The 17605-nt window shown below is 39.6% G+C and overlaps 2 protein-coding genes across 2 annotated transcripts; one reads left to right on the top strand and one right to left on the bottom strand.

Annotated features, from left to right (window-relative positions):
• Positions 1-4513: 4513 nt before the first annotated feature.
• Positions 4514-14238, top strand: LOC101094291 (olfactory receptor 10S1). The gene is given in 4 exon segments (XM_011286455.2): positions 4514-4990; positions 4992-5214; positions 5217-5614; positions 14137-14238. Coding segments are annotated over 4 exon segments (1200 nt in total).
• Positions 14239-14716: 478 nt separating this feature from the next.
• On the bottom strand, positions 14717-15648 carry LOC101094045 (olfactory receptor 147-like). The gene is given in 2 exon segments (XM_006936748.4): positions 14717-14748; positions 14751-15648. Coding segments are annotated over 2 exon segments (927 nt in total). The 5' UTR covers positions 15646-15648.
• Positions 15649-17605: the final 1957 nt, after the last annotated feature.

Here is a 17605-nt window from a genome sequence, read left to right as displayed (position 1 = left end):
TCTCTCTCTGCCCCTACCCCACTCGTGCTCTGTCTCTCTGTCTCTCAAAAATATATAAATACTAAAAAAAATCACCATAGGCAAACAATAGAGTAATAATATTTTCAGGCAAAATACACAAATGTATGCTAAAATCAGTGACAGTTTGACGAGATACAGAATTTAAGCATGGTGTAAAAGTATCTCCTCCACAAGACAGTTAACATAACCAATAACAAGATATAGTGGCACCATGTATAACTCTGAAAGGATGCCCTGAAAAGGATATAACATCGTTTCTGTGGTATTATTGTCAAAAACGCATAAGCTCTATCTACTCAGGAGAAAGCATCATCCCTGTCCAAATTGAGAGACATTGTATGAAATAATTGACCATTACTCACCCAAAGAGTAAAGGTCATTAACCACAATGAAAGAATAAGGACTGGGGCATGTTGATGGCAGTTAAACATCCAATTCTTGATTTCAGCTCAGGTCATGATCTCAGGGTTCATGGAATCGAGCCCCATGTGGGCCTCTGCACTTACCTGCATGGAACCTGCTTGGGATTCTCTTTCTCCCTCTCTCTCTGAAAATAAATAACTAAACTTAAAAAAAAAAAAAAAGAAGAAGGACTAACACAGGTTGGAGAAGACTAAGATCCTGTGCTGGATCCTGAGTAGGAAAAGGAAATTGATGAAACACCGGTGGCATTTTAATATAGTCTGTAGTTGAGTTTATAGTATGATACTGTCGATTTCCTGACTTTTATAATTTTACTACAGCTTATAAATTGTTAACATTAGGAGAAGGTGGCTCAAAGCATATGTTAACTTTATTCTACTTTTTATTTGAGTATAGTTTATACATAACATCACATTAGTTTCAGGTGTACAACATAGTGATTCAATAAGTTTATCCATTATGCTGTGCTCCCAAGTATGGCTACCATCTGTCACCATACAACACCGTTACGGCACCGTTGACTATATTCTCTATGCTCTGCCTTTTATTTCTGTGCCTTATTCATTTTTTAACTTTCCTGTAAATGTAATATTTCAAAATAACCTGTTTTAAATTTTAGAAGGAATTTAAATATTTTTTATACTCATATTGAGCAAACAGTATCTTTCTTTCCATTTAAGTCATGTTTTGTGTCAATCAGCACATTTTCCTTCTTTAGGTTTCTTTCTTTTTAACAGCTCATTAAAATGTACATTGCAACCATTAAATTAACCTGGTTAAATATACGATTCAATGGTGATTATTAAATTTACAAAGTGGTACAACTATTATCACAATCCAATTTTAGAACATTTCCATCACTTCAGAAAAATCTGTCCGACCATTTGTGGTCATTCCCTGTCTCAGCCCGGTCCTAGACAACCACTAATCTTCTTTCTCTCTTTATAGAGTTGTCTTTATGGGACATTTCATCAGAATGGAAGCATACAATATGTGACCTTTGTGTCTGGCTTCTCTCACTTAGCACACTGTTTTTGATTTCTATCCATTTTTGTGCATTAGTACTTTGTTCCTTTTTGTTGCTAAGTGATAGTTCATTGCATGACTATACTCTTTTTTCTTAAATCCATTCAACAATGAACAATAAACATGATTGTTTCCAGGCTTTGGCTATTACAAGTAATTCTATAAACATTCAAGGTTATTTGGACATAAGTCTTCTCTCTTCTGTAGATTCCTAAAAATGGAAATGCTAGATCATTAGGTAAATTCATGTTTAACTTTTTTTTTAATTTTTTTAAAATTTACATCCAAATTAGTTAGCATATACTGCAACAGTGATTTCAGGAGTAGATTCCTTAATGTCCCTTACCCATTTAGTCCATCCCCCCTTCCCACAACCCCTCCAGTAACCCCTCTGTTTGTTCTCCATATTTAAGAGTCTCATGTTTTGTCCCCCTCCCTGTTTTTATATTATTTTTGTTTCCCTTCCCTTATGTTCACCTGTTTTGTCTCTTAAAGTCCTCATATGAGTGAAGTCATATGATATTTGTTTTTCTCTGACTGGCTAATTTTGCTTAGTGTAATACCCTCCAGTTCCATCCACATAGTTGCAAATGGCAAGATTTCATCCTTTTTGATTGCCGAGTAGTACTCCATTGTATATATATATCACATCTTCTTTATCTATTCATCCATCGATGGACATTTGGGCTCTTTCCACACTTGTCGATAGTGCTGCTATAAACATTGAGGTGCGTATGTCCCTCCAAAACAGCACACCTGTATCCCTTAGATAAATAATTAGTAGTGCAATTGCTGGGTCCTAGGGTGATGTTTCACTTTTTAAGAAACTGCCAAGCTGTTTTCCAAAGTGGCTATACCATTTTGCATTTTCACTAGCAATATATAGAAGTTTTAGTTTCCCTACATTCAGTAACACTTGTTACCTCTTATTCTTTTTTTTAAATCATATCCATTTCAATGAATATGGAGAGAGAAAATCTAAACTAAATTGGTTGAAATATCAGGGATCCCTATCTACCACTGATATAAAGGACATTATATATTGATCTACCCAACATTGGAATGGACTTTCTTGCAAAATAATGATTGCTTCATCACTGAATTCATTCAGACAGAAACTATATAATTGCGGGGGGGGGGGGGGTTGGTTAGGAGCATAATGGGAAATATTACTACATTGAATAAACTAGTGAGTATAAAGAAACATAGGTCATATGTTATGTGTCCTACTGCATTCTAAGTAAAATAATAATTATCTAAGTAAATAATAATGATATCGCCATTGTTAAATAATAATTTGTTTAAGTAAAATAATAATGATATCCCCATTGTTAATTTGACAACTGGAAGAACAGAGAAATTAAGTACCATGATCCCTCTCTCTCAGCTAATAACTGCCTGACCAGGGAGTTAAACTTAAGTTTATAAAAATCAAACTAAAGTTGGCTCCTTAACATTTCCACTGCTTAATCCCCAAAATGCTCATGGGAAACTGGAGAAGGCGTGTTTCTCTTAGGAAGACATGACATATGCTCGTGGAACATCCAAGTAGTCCAAGGCACCACATGCTTGGGTGTTTATGCATAATTACCATGAACACTAGAGATTTCAGGTATGAATAAATCAGTGTGAGATAAAATATTCATAAAGGGCTTGTAGAGGAATCAATGTCCCAACTTCACTACAGAGAGTAAATTTGTGAGAGATTAAAGGAATCTCATTCATGTTCAAAAATGGAAGGCAGTGAGGAGATCAGGGAGAGATTAGAGCAAATTACAGAGAAGATGAGGCAAACAGCATCCCTAGATGAGAGAGCTTTCTTCAGGGGATTGCAGGAGATAAAGATTTTCTGATACTAGTGGAAGCAATGTATAGATAATTTTGAATATCAGACAGATATATTTTATGCCTGAGGCAGCGGGGAGGAGAGAGAAATTAAACAATGTTGCTGTAAGAAGACTGACAAAGAAGCTGAATACAGACCATTTGCTACATTCCAGACCTGAGAGAGATGGGGCAAAAAATCATTGGGAACATCTAGGTGTAAAATAGGCATACGCAGGGTTAGGTCCATGGGAATTGAAGATACAATAGAAATCAGGAGTTCAGAAAAAAATCATCAGGGGGCCTGAGTGGCTCAGTTGGTTGAGCGTCTGACTTCAGCTCAGGTCATGATCTCACAGTTCGCGAGTTCAAGCCCCTCATCGGGGCTCACTGCTGTCAGTGCAGAGCTCACATTGGATCTTATGTCCCCTCTCTCTCTGCCCCTCCCCCACTTGCACATGCATGCTCTCTCTCACTCTGAAAAATAAATATAAAACATTTCTTTTTAAATAAAGAAAATCTTCATAGAAAGTAACACTTAATTAGGTTTAGGAGGTTAAAGGATGGAAAGAATCGAAGAAAACTCTTAGATTTCAATCCAGACTCAACAATAAAGTCACAGGAAAACATTTCCCAAAAGGCTGAAACGACTTACAGGAATAACAAGAAATATACTTAACAATTTGTCCTTATTCTCTAAGGCTTCGTTGCCACACACTTGAGAATTGGTCGTGGGTACCTATAATTCAAAGAGCTCTCCTTGGGTGAGGAACGGATTGAACCACTAGGCCCGCATCTGACATAACAGCACCTAAACTCTGAGCAAGTATCCCCAGAAAATGGGACACAACTCCCTGATGGCAACAGCAGTAAGATCCTGCTTATCTACTTCCACAATATGGCAGAGAAAATGAGGAGAGTGAGGGCATCTCAGTTCCGGAATATTCGCGAAAAAGATATGGTCCACAAGAGTAAGATTTGCGAATCCATATTTATATTGGTGTTATTTAGGGAATGCACTTCGCCAAATAATTGTTACAGTCCTTTATGTGCCTCAAAAAGATTGGGGGTCCCCTACTGAAATAGGCAGCAGCCAGAAAACACTAGAACAGGTCCAAAGGACAAAATGAGCCTGTCTGTCTCTCATTTATGGGGCAAGACCAAGCTGACATAGCCCAGGGGCTAATGACATTTCAGGAAGGAGGAATGGCTGTTGATTATGTCTGTTGGTGACAGTTGTGTCGCAAAGGGGATAAGTAGCCACTCCGTGTGTGAGGAGAATGCCATGGAGACAGAGGCCCCCAACCAGGCTGTGCTGAGCCACTTCTTCCTGGAGGGTCTCATGTATACAGCTGAACATCCTGGCCTCTTCTTCCTTCTCTTCCTCCTCATCTACAGCATCGCCTTGACTGGGAATCTCCTCATTCTCATAACTGTGGGCTCTGAGCCTCACCTCTGCTCCCCTATGTACCACTTCCTGGGGCATCTCTCCTCCCTGGATGCCTGTCTGTCCACAGTGACAGTGCCCAAGGTCATGGCAGGCCTCCTCCTGACGGTGCATGGGAAGGTGATCTCCTCTGAGGGCTGTGCGGTTCAGCTTTACTGCTTCCGTTTCCTGGCCAGCACCGAGTACTTTCTATACGCCGTCACGGCCTACGACCGCTACCTAGCTATCTGCCAACCCCTACACTACCCAGGGGGACATGAACAGACGGATGTGTGCAGGGCTGGCTGGGATCACTTGGGCCATAGGTGCTGGGCACTCTGCCGTCCACACCGCCCTCACCTTTCGCCTGCTCTACTGTGGTCCTCACCACATCGCCCGCTTCTTCTGTGACATGCCCCCCGTGCTGAAGCTGGCCTGCGCAGACACCACCATCAGTGAGCCCGTCACGCTTGCCAACATCGGCCTTGTGGCGGCAGGTGTCTTCCCTTCATCATCATACCGGACGTCTTTAGTGTGGCGGCCGTGCTGCGGGTCCGCCCTGCCCAGGGCTGGCAGCGTGCCTTCTCCACCTGCACCTCCCACCTCACCGTGGTGCTGCTGAACTGCATGCCACCTGTATGCATCTACCTGCAGCCTTGCTCCGCGGGGGCAGGGGCTGGGGCCCCTGCTGTCTTCTACACAATCATCACCCCCACGCTCACCCCTTTCATTTACACTCCGCGGAACAAGGAGGTCAAGCGGGCTCTGCAAAGACTTCTGCGCGGAGGCTGCCGAGAGTCTCCAGCCCACCCCCTGACCTGCGTCGTGACTCTTAATGTGCCTGCCAAGGAAACGACTAGCCCCGGAGCAAAATGGGGAGGGGAAATCATTCAAGTGAAAATCAGCACCACTAAGGGGCGCCTGGGTGGCGCAGTCGGTTAAGCGTCCGACTTCAGCCAGGTCACGATCTCGCGGTCCGTGAGTTGGAGCCCCGCTTCAGGCTCTGGGCTGATGGCTCGGAGCCTGGAGCCTGCTTCCGATTCTGTGTCTCCTTCTCTCTCTGCCCCTCCCCCGTTCATGCTCTGGCTCTCTCTGTCCCAAAAATAAATAAACGTTAAAAAAAAAAAAATTAAAAAAAAAAAAATCAGCACCACTGAGTTTCAGCTCAGTCTTGAACTTTCCCCCCTCCCTTTGGCCAAGCGACATTTATCAATGTCTCAGTCACAAACTCTTCATCTATAGATGGAAAGATTGCTTAGGTGATGTCTAACCTCCAAGATCTAGGTTCCATGGCTCAGAGGTATGTGGAATGCTCATTTGTTTTAGTAAGTGATTCTTTTTTATTTCATATGCAATAATTTGATTAAATTAGTAGCACATATTAAAGCATGCTGATAATGGGGCACCTGGGTGGCTCAATCTGTTAAGCATCTGACTTCGGCTCAGGTTATGATCTCACTGCTCACGGGTTCGAGTCCCGCGTCGGGCTCTGTGCTGACAGCTCAGAGCCTGGAGCCTGCTTCGGATTCTGTGTCTCCCTCTCTCTCTGCCCCTCCCCTGCTCATGCTCTGCCGCTGTCTCTCAAAAATAAATAAACGTTGAAAAAAAATGTGTTTAAAGAATATTGATAATGAACATGTAATCAACAAATAATAAATGAAAATTTACCTGTATATCACCTAGCTTAAGAGAACAAACCACATTTTTAAGATAATAAAATACAATTATAAAGAGAAAAGTGACTTCTCAAGGTCACCTAGAAAGTGTCATCATCTTTATTTTCCCACTCAGGATGTATAATGAAATAGTAGAAATAACGTGGATTTTGAAGTCAGTTAGACCTACCAGTATTCTAATCCTGATCCCACCAGTAGTAGATGTAGAATCTTGTGCAAACTTTTTAATAATATGCAATGTCTTCTATTAATAGTAATGTTGGGGTGCATGGGTGGCTCAGTCGGTTAAGCCTCCCACTTCGGCTCAGGTCATGATCTCACAGCTGGTGAGTTTGAGCCCCATGTTGGGCTCTGTGCTGACAGCTCAGAGCCTGGAGCCTGCTTTGGATTCTGTGTCTCCCTGTCTCTCTGCCCTTACCTCACCAGTGTTCTGTCTCTCTCTGTCTCTCAAAAATGAATTTTGAAAATGTTTAAAAAAATAGTAATGTTAAAAATAACTACTTTGTAGGCTTTTATAATGAGTAAATGATATAATTATGTTAAGTGCCTGTGCAAAATAAATGTTCCCATTTCTTACCAAGCAGGCTAAAGATGTCAAAGAGAACTTATTATACTAGCTAAGGTTCAAAGTATCTCTGAAGAACTGGCAGGGTTTTGATATCTTTGTCGAACATGGAGGAAGCAACTACAAAAATATATGTACTTCTAGACTTTGAGGTGACAAATAATAACTCAAGGCTCTAGTTAGAGCAGCTTGCCATATGAATGGGTGGAGCCGTGCTGTATTCAAAAAAGGGTGTGAATGACCCTGAACTAGTCTATGGACTGAAAAAGGGCTTTGAATGTCAGGCTAAAGAGTTTGGATTATGCACCAGGCAATCTGCCTCTTTATTGCTCTTGTCCTTTAGGAAGAAGAAGAAGTCACATTCATAAATGCTAAAACATGGGATGCGTGGAAGAGAGAGGAAAAGACAAATGGTGGAATGACCAGTTAATAGACTATTATAACATCCTAGACATGAGAGAAAACATTGTCTAACTTGCGTGATAACATTGGAGATGGAGAGGCATTTTACAGAATTGTGTTACAGGTGTTTTAAAGGGAACAGACTGAAAGAGTGTCGGAACTGGAACAGTAATCATAATCATTTTGGGCACACACATGTGCAAGAGACTGTACCTATTACTTTATATTATTTCTCCTTAGAACTATATTTGAGACAATGTTATTGATCACATTATACAGACAAGGAAATTGAGACTGAGGGAGGTGATGTAATTTTTCCAAGGTCATGCAGCCAGTAATAATTGGAGCCAGGATTTCAACTCACATCTCTGTGGCTTCAGAGCCCTCACATTCCGATTATACCATAATATCTTAGACAGTTGAATCTAGCCTTTGCTGTTAATAAACCCCCAATTACCTTAGAGGTCTCAATGTCATGCTAGACCTTTAACTAAGGGAAGTCTTCTTTGAGATAATTATTCCTTGACCTTTAAATAGCTCCTTAAACTCTTGGGCAAATAAATCAATGGCAGATGGTGGGAGACAAGTATCCTACTGTGAGAATGGCAGCTTACAAACAAGCAAGGAGAGAAAGAAGGTGATAAGGGATTAGATTTGGAGTCATCAGTATGAACTAATGTTTAATGTAACATAGCTACAGATGATTGCATATGGACATATTTCTAGAAATGTACACACACACACACACACACACACAGATAGGGTTTTGTCAGAGACGTGAGAACCAATTGAAAGGGTTCTCAGTGGCCGAAATTTGAATAATGTGAGGAACAGAATAAATAAAGCAGTAATGGATTATAATTTAAATGTGAAATAGGGGCTCCTGGGTGGCTCAGTTGGTTAAGCCTCTGACTCTTGATTTGCCTCAGGTCATGGTCTCGGGGTTCCTGAGTTTGAGCCCTGCAATGAGGTTTTCACTGACAACCTGCTCGGGATTCTCTCTCTCCCTCTCTCTCTGCCCCTCCCCCACTTGTATTCACAGTCTCTGAAAATAAATAAATAAACTTAAAAAATAATAAAAATTTAAATATAAAATAAAAAATAAATGTCTCAGTCCTCTGTGATATAAATGACTGACTGACTGACTGAATGAATGAATAAGTAAATAAATAAATAAGGAGCACAGACAAATCCCCACTGCAGAAGCCCAAAGAACACAGAAGAAAAGAAATAAAAATGATAAGAGCAAAATTATATAAGCCAGAGACAATATCTATAATCCACATGCCCAACAAATGACTTCCTGGAACTAATCTAGAATGTATTTAAGAAGAAAAAAAGAGGGGCGCCTGGGTAGCTCAGTCGGTTGAGCGTCCAACTTTGGCTCAGGTCATGATCTCACTGCTCGTGAGTTCAAGCCCCACATCAGGCTCTGTGCTGACAGCTCAGAGCCTGGAGCCTGCTTCGGATTCTGTGTCTCCCTCTCTCCCTGCGCCCCGCCCCCCCCCCCCCCTTGTGCATGCTCTGCCTTTCTCTCTCAAAAATAAATAAACATTTTAAAAAAAGGAAAAAAGAAAAAGAAAAACTCTCAAAACTCAATAGTAAAAACAACAACAGCAATGCCAAAACAGAAAATGGGCAAAAGATATGAAGAGACCAGTCACTGGAGAGGACATATGCCTACCAAATAAGCACATGAAAATATGTTCAATATCATCGGGGATTTAGGGTAATAAAAATTAAAACCACAATGACATATCAGTTCACACCCATCAGAATGACCAAAATGAAACATAGTCGCAATACCAAATGATGGCATAGATGTGGAAGAACTGGATCCTTCGTATATTGCTGGAAGGAATGGAAAGTTGCACCATAGCAACTCTGGGAAGATTTTGGCAGTTTCTTTTTCTCTCTGTCTCTCTCTTTTTTTCCTCAATCTAAATTCACTTTCTTTTTCTTTTTTTTTACTGAGACATAGTTGACATGTAATACTGTGAAAATTTATGGTGTATAATGTGTTCATTTGATATATTTATATACTGCAATATGATTACCACCATAGCATTAGCTAATACCTCTATCACGTCATGTAGTTCTTTTTTTGCGGTGAGAACAATTAAAAGCTAATCTCTTAGCAAACTTGAAGTGTATAATCGTGTTGCTGACTATAATCACTATGCTGTGCGTTAGACCTCAAAGATTTATCTACTAGTTGCAAGTTCGTACCCCTAAACAATGTCTCCCCAGCCCCTGGTAACCACCATTTTACTGTTTTTCCAAGCTTGTTTTTTTTTTAGATTCTACATGTAAATCATGTCATATGGTATTTGTCTTTCTTCTTCTGATTTATTTCCCTTAACATAATGCCCTCAGGGTCCATCCATATTGTCAAAATAGCAGAATTTTCTTCTTTCTCAAAACACTTAAACTTGCAACTACCACTCAACCCAGCAATTGCACTCCAGGGCATTGATCCTAGAAATATTTACACAAAAAACATACGCATAAATGTTTTAGCAGCTTTATCCATAACAGCCAAAACCTGGAAAGAACTGGGATTTCCTTCCAAGTGTGAGTGGTTAGATTATCATACTTCCATATCATAAAATACAACCCAGTAATAAAAAGACAACTATTAATACATGCAACAATTTTAATAAATATTCAGAGAATTAAACGGAGTGAAAAAAATGTCAAAATGTACTGTATGATTCCATGTGTGGAACATTCTGGAAATGGAAAAATTGTAGAAATAATGAGCAAATTAGTGACTGCTAGGTGTCAAGGAGGGGGTGGGATTGAGAGAGAAGTGAGTTTGGCTATAAAAGGGTAATGTCAAGATCCTGGTTGTTTGATACTATTGTTTTGCAAGATGTCACATGGGGAGGAAATTGGGTAGATGATACATAGGACCTCTCTTTATTACTTCTTACAGTTGCATATGTATCTACAGTTATATCAAAATAAAAACCTTAATCAAAAAAGACTAAGCAAAAAAAAAAAAAGGAAGAAAAAAAGAAAACAGAAAACAGGACAACGTAACTCCAATAATGTACCAATATCATATTTAAAACAATTGATTAAATATGTTAACATAATAAACTTTAGCTAGTGTCACTAACGTTTTGAACTTGACATGAAAATTTTTTCTTTAAAAACAAATTAGGCGCTCCTGGGGTGCTCAGTCAGTTACGTGTCCGACTCTTGACTTCAGCTCAGGTCATGGTCTCATGGTTTGTGAGTTCGAGCCCTGCATCCGGCTCTGCACTGACAGTGTGGAACTTCTTGGGTTGGGATTCTCTCTCTCTCTCTCTCTCTCTGTCTCTCAATAAATAAATAAATAAATAAACTTAATAAAAAATTAAAAACAAATTATATTTTAATTTTTTTAAAAAAGTACCAAAGAGAAATTTTACAGCTAAAATTTACAATAAATGATATAAACTCACAGAATGGGCTTCAGAGTAGATTAAAGACAACAGAGGAAAGAAACAGTGGACTCAGAAGTAAATCAAGAGAAAGTATATAATGTGAATAACAGAAAAAAAAATAGACTAGATAAAAGTAAACAGGGCCTCAGAGACCTATGGAACAGTAACAAAACCCCTAATATTTATATCTTCGGAGTCACAGAAAGCAAAGGGAAGGTGAGTAATGCTAAAAACAACATGCAAAGACATAGCAGCTAAAATGTTCTCAAAATCAGTGGAAGACAGATTCAAGAGCTGTGCAAACCTCAGACAGAATAAATCCAAAGAAAGCCATGTCATGGCTCATCATAATCAAACCTTTGGAAACCAAAGCCAAACAAAATCTTCCATGAAGGTAGAGAGAAGTGACAAATTACCCACAGAGATACAATGACTAAGAGGACAGTGGATTCCCCATATAAAATAATGAAGGAAAGGGGCTTCCAGTGAAAGGAAAGAACTGCCAATTTTGACTTCTATATTCACTGGCAATATCCTTCAGGAATGAAGGGGAAATAAATACATTTTCAGAGGAAGGAAACCTAAGATTATTTGTCCTCAATATACTGATCCTTACAGAATGTCTTTAAAAAGTATACCAAACAGAAAGGAAATGATCACAGGAGGAAGCTTAGAACTCCAGGAAGGAAGACCTTGTGACTGTGTAAAAATAGAGGTAAATATAACAGACTATCTTGAAGATTTTTTAAAACTATTTTTTGACATTTGAAGCAAAAGTACACCATCTGATATGACACTCAATGCTTGTAGAGGAAATACTAAAGACAGTTCTTTTTAATGGAATGGCATAAAAGGAAGTAAGTAGAAGCAAGTGTTCTCCACTTTACGGCAAGTCATAAAATGTCAATGCCAACAATGTAAGTTACACATGTATGTTGTGATACCTACAGTATACAGACAGATATACTTCAAATTACCAAGTATAAATCAAAGCTGAATTCTAAGAAAGATCAAGTAATCAATAAGAAGGCAAGAAAAGGGGAAACAGAGGAATAAGAAACAGTGGAAACAAATAGAAAACTAATAACACAATGGTAGGGTAAGCCCCTCAGACATCAAAAGATCAATAATGGTCTAAATAACGTAAATGGAGAGGCCAATTAAAAAGCAAAGATTTTAAAGGTCCATTTAAAAATGACCCAACCACAGGCTACCTGCAAGAAGCTTGCTTCAAATATAACAACATAGGTAGGTTGAAAGTAAAAGAATGGAAAATAATAAACCATACAAACATAATAAGTTGTAAAGGTTGTTTATATTTTCTTAACACAAGTCCACTATCAGATATATATTTTCTTGGTATATGATTTGACTTTTCATTTCCTTAATTGCATTTTACAATTTAATATTGAGTAGAGAAATAACCAAATCCGAAAAAGTCATGGACATGAAAAGTACAGCATAGGGAATATAGTCAATAATATTGTAACAACATTGTATGCTTGCAGATGGTAATTACATTTATCATGATGATCATCGCATCATGCATAAAATTGTCAATTCACTATGATGTACACCTAAAACTAATATAACAATGTATGTCCCCTATACTTCAATTAGAAAAAAGAAAGTAGGTACACTTTTCAAACAGGTATTTCAAGGAAGATATACAATTGGCTAATAGACATATGAAAAAAATGTTCAGTATCAGTATGCATTAAGAATGTGCAAATTAAGGGGCACCTGGGTGGCGCAGTACGTTAAGCGTCCGACTTCAGCCAGGTCACGATCTCGCGGTCCATGAGTTCGAGCCCCGCGTCAGGCTCTGGGCTGATGGCTCGGAGCCTGGAGCCTGTTTCCGATTCTGTGTCTCCCTCTCTCTCTGCCCCTCTCCCGTTCATGCTCTGTTTCTCTCTGTCAAAAAAAAAAAAAAAAAAAAAAAAAAAAAAGTTGAAAAAAAAATTAAAAAAAAAAAGAATGTGCAAATTAAAACCAAAATGAGATACCACTGCACACCCACCAGAATGGCTATGATTAAAAAGAAAGACATTACTAAGTGTTGGCAAAAACATGCGGGAAAAATTGTCATGTATCGCCGGTGGGAATATAATAATAGTAAGGCCTCTTTGTTTTTGTTTTGTTTTGAATTTTTTTAACGTTTATTTATTTTTGAGACAGAGAGAGACAGTATGAGCAGGGGAGGGGCAGAGAGAGAGAGGGAGACACAGAATCTGAAGCAGGCTCCAGACTCTGAACTGTCAGCACAGAGCCCGACATGTGACTCGAACCTGTGAACTGCGAGATCATGACCTGAGCTGAAGTCGGAGGCTTAACTGACTGATCCACCCAGTAGAGCCTCTTTTGAAAGCAGTAGGGCAGGTTCATAAAAAGTTAAACATAGACTTTCAATTTCCCCAGCAATTCTCCTCCCCACACTGTCATATAACCCCCTGAGAAGCACAGGGGCATTCATCAGTGACCAGCACTGCCAGATCCACACATCTCCCCTCCTCCTCAACCGCTACCTCTGGGTCCAGATATCTTTGCTGACCTATCTTGAGTCTGAACTACTTTTCAACAAAGGGTTGCGGAATAATTAGATATCCATATGCAAAAACAGTTACTCAGATCAACAGCCCACACCATATAGAAAAAGTAATTCAAAATGATCATGGGTTTAAACATCATGATACATAGAGAAGAAAACATAAGCAAAAAGTCCTTGGGACTTTGGGATAAGCAAATATGACACCAAAAGTTCAATCCATTATTAAAAAATTGAGACATTAGAATTCATTAAAATTAATATTTTCTGCTCTTTGAGAGACACTATCAAGAGAATGAAAAGAGAAGGTGGATTAGTGGAAAATATTTATGAATCATATGTCTGATACAATTTGCATTCAGAAGACATAAAAAATCCCAAGTCTCAAAACTATGAAAACAACCCTACGTGCCCTATGAGAGCACAGACACTGTGTGTCTTTTACTTCTGTGTCTGTGATGTTTAAAAACAGAGCCTGGTATAGGATAGGTACTCAGTATCTGTTTACTCATTAAATAACTACATCGTTTGTGCCAGTAAACCTCTGAGACAAAAGGCGGAGTGAAAATAATAAAGGGAAAATGCTGATTGCTATGGGATTAGAGATTATTAGGTCTATTTGAGAAAAGGACAAACATTCTCCTACCAATAATTGGTAAATCTTTCTAGTAAAATTAATATAGCTTCTCCTAGTACCTATATTTCCTGCCCTGAAGTCCCAAGAGGTAAAACCCAGTATAGGTTCCCTTTATTCCTGACGGCTCTATAAAGTTACCTCGGTTTCTTGTCCTTAGGATCCAGCATCAGGAGGAAATCTCCATTTACCACAGTCCTTTGAGACCAGAGACCAGACGCAGAAGAACATCTTCCTATTTTTATCTTCATTTGGGAAATGAAGGAGTCTCCCCGAACAAAATGCCCTACAGCACTCAAATAGACCACTCTCATGGCCACCATAATCTTTCCATACAGGTTTATTGAACAAATGAATACAAGGCCAAATCTAAAGTCCACCAAAGTCCACATATCCAAGACAAAGCTTCACAGGAATTCCAGACATGCCTCACTCAAAAATCCCAAATGTTACCATTTTTGGATTTACCATCATTCAACCTTTTATACTTAAAACTTTATAACTTCTAAAAGTAAGCTGGAGAATGGCAAATGAACTGTTTTTTTACTTCCTATGAAAAGATAAAGGACGGATCCTCCTCCTCCTTATATTGTCTTTGTGAAATAACTTGTAAATAATTAGCTTAATTTACCCTATATTTGAATCATTTGCCTTTCTACTTTGATTTCTTACTGTTCTCTCCATAGCTTCATACACTGCCTTTACTAGGAGTTGGCATCTGTAACTAACACCGTTTCTACTCAAGAGAACACCCTTTTCTTAAAAGTCTTAGTGCAATTTTGACATCTTTGTTCCTCAGACTATAGATAAAAGGATTCAACATTGGCCCCACAATGGTATAAAAAACTGTGGATACCTTATCTTGATCCAAATACCCAGTAGAAAAAGGTCTTAGATACATGAATGCCGATGCTCCAAAGAAGAGAGAAACAGTAACTATGTGGGAGCTGCAGGTACTGAAGGCTTTGGACCTGCCCTCTGTAGAACGGATACGGAGGATGTTGGAGACAATCAAGGTGTAAGAAATGGTGATGGTGAGACTGGGCATTATTACATTGATTCCCACCACAATGAAAACCACCAGCTCGTTGACGTAGGTGCTTGTGCAGGAGAGCTGAAGGAGAGGAGGTATGTCACACATGTAATGATTAATGATGTTGCCATCACAGAACGTGAGCCTCAGCATGCACCCGGTGTGCGCCATGGCACCCACAAACCCCATTGCATATGTTCCTGCCATCAGCATGAGGCAGACCTGGTGGGACATGATGGCCTTGTAAAGCAGGGGCTTACAGATGGCCACATACCGGTCATAGGCCATCGATGTCAAAATATAGCACTCATCAATGACAAAGAAGGAGAAGAAACAGAGCTGAGCCACGCACTCTGCGTAAGAGATGGTGTTTTGCTTTACAAAACCTATCAGCATTCTAGGCATTATGACAGACGAGTAGCAGAGATCAATGAAGGAAAGGTTGAAGAGAAAGTAGTACATGGGAGTGTGCAGGTGAGGTTTCAGACCAATCAGAATAATCAAGCCCATGTTCCCCATCACGGTGACCACATAGATTCCTAAGAAAATGAAGAAGAGAGGCAGCTGGAGTTCTGGCTGTTGTGTTAAACCCAGCAGGATAAACTGGGTCACTGAAGAGTCATTTCCTACTGCCATGTTCCCTAGGGCGTATCTGTGAGAACAGGACAGAGGGTGACATTAAAATGAGCACCCAGCCCTCTTCCCCCAATCCCTCCGTAATGAGACAGAGTCCCAGAATGAGAATGAACTCACTCCCACCCTCCTGTGTGCCTTTGCTGTCTCCATCGGATAAAGGCTGAGATTGTTTAAAGATGTCTATCAAAAACACCAGCAGGCAAGTGCTGTAGGGGTAAGACTGAGTACCCCTGTGAGGGATCAGGACTCCATCATCTCTGCTCTACTTCAGCTTTCACAGTCCCTCAGCCCCCCCTAATGCTCAATGGCTGTCTTAGCAGACAGGAGATCATGGCATTTCAGATCTTCAGCCTCATAGCTGAGGTTTGGAAAAATAAGGGGATACATAAAATTCATCACTCACCCTTCTGCATCGGGATTTCACTGTTGGGCTGTGCTAACCCTTCTCCCTTATTTTCAAGGGGGCACAAGAGGCTCTGATGAATTTTCCAGGCAAGTAGCCCAAAACGGAGATTCTTCTTTGTTACTGGGTTTGTTCTGAGCGAATTTTGTGTGAAAGGAACCAGAGCACAGACTTCTGAGAAGCCGTGAGTTATAGATCATGATATCTAATGGTGGCTTTGCCCAGAGTATTTTTCTCCAGGCTAGCGGGTAGTAAATAGTATCTACTCATGCCCAGAGAGCCCCCTGCTAATATGACCTCAAGGGTTTTCATTAGTTAGGAAATCCTAGAGACCTGATTAAATATTGGAAGACATTTCTCCCAGTGTTTTCCCCAGAGATCAGACTTTGTAGCAAAATTACCTACTCTGCATTTGTAGCCTAGGTCATTATAATAACACTGCATTATTGGAATTTACCCTTTTACATACATTTTGGTCTGTTGCCAAATAGGGCGTATCCCCAAGCAGAAAAGCAGATGATCTTTCCTGCATCCACAGCACCTCTTGCTACATAAAATCCTATACATTATTTGTTGGTTTGTTGTGTCTTTTCACAATCGATACACACATACCTTCATACACTCACATCCATGTTAATTTAAGTTTCAAAGAGGGCAGGCTTTTGTCTGTTTTCTTCAGTACTCTTTCCGTAGCAACTTAAAGTATTACCAAGCATATATAGTAGGTACTGAATAAATATTTGTTTAATTAAATGAATGAATGAGAATCCCTTTTTTCCATCCTTCCTGGACACTAACCACAACAGAATTCTTGCCCCACAGGCAAAGGCTTACGTGGTGTCAACCCTTTTCTTTGCACACCTGAGTGCAGAACAGGAAAAACACTAGTATGGTAAGTGAAGGCCACTGCGGAACTCTTAGTGGTCACGTAGGAGCACTTCAGATCAAAAGTACTGAACTCAAAGAAAGAATATAATCTTCCTCCTCTCTGAATGTCACACAGAGGACTTCCACAGGCTCTCAGAGAGGTCCCGATGTCTCTCCCCAGGGACTACAGCATACACTCAGATCAAAAGACAGATTTGGATTAGTATACGAAGCTCTAAAATGCCAAAATCCAGGTCAGCTCATGATGGGAGGGCATTAGGATTTTTATTTCTTTTTTGGCACAGGATTGAAATAATCAAAATGCATACTCGAGAAGATTAACACAGTGTGCACCAGCAAGATGGACTGGTATAAGGAAGACAAGAGGCAGGGTCAGCTTTGGGGGGCAATCACAATAACCAGTGATTGATTTTTAAGTGCCCTGAATTAATAGTGCTACTGTGAGTAATTCCAAGAAACAAACATACTCTTAGAGATGTTGCAAAGGAAGATCCATTAGGACTTCTTACAAAGAAAGTAGAAATAGACAAAAAAAAAAAAAAAATTCCAAAAGATACTAGCCTAGGTGTTTGGATAAACTATGCTATTATCCTGCAAACAAAAATAACTCAAAAATATTGGAGATATTTATAACAATCATACATTCAGTGTTGAACATGATGAGTGCCA

This window comes from Felis catus, chromosome D1 (genome assembly GCF_018350175.1).
Source record: "Felis catus isolate Fca126 chromosome D1, F.catus_Fca126_mat1.0, whole genome shotgun sequence".
Lineage (NCBI taxonomy): Eukaryota > Metazoa > Chordata > Mammalia > Carnivora > Felidae > Felis > Felis catus.
The sequence above is the reverse complement of the archived record's forward strand: the minus strand, read 5'-3'. Positions and strand labels throughout refer to the sequence as shown.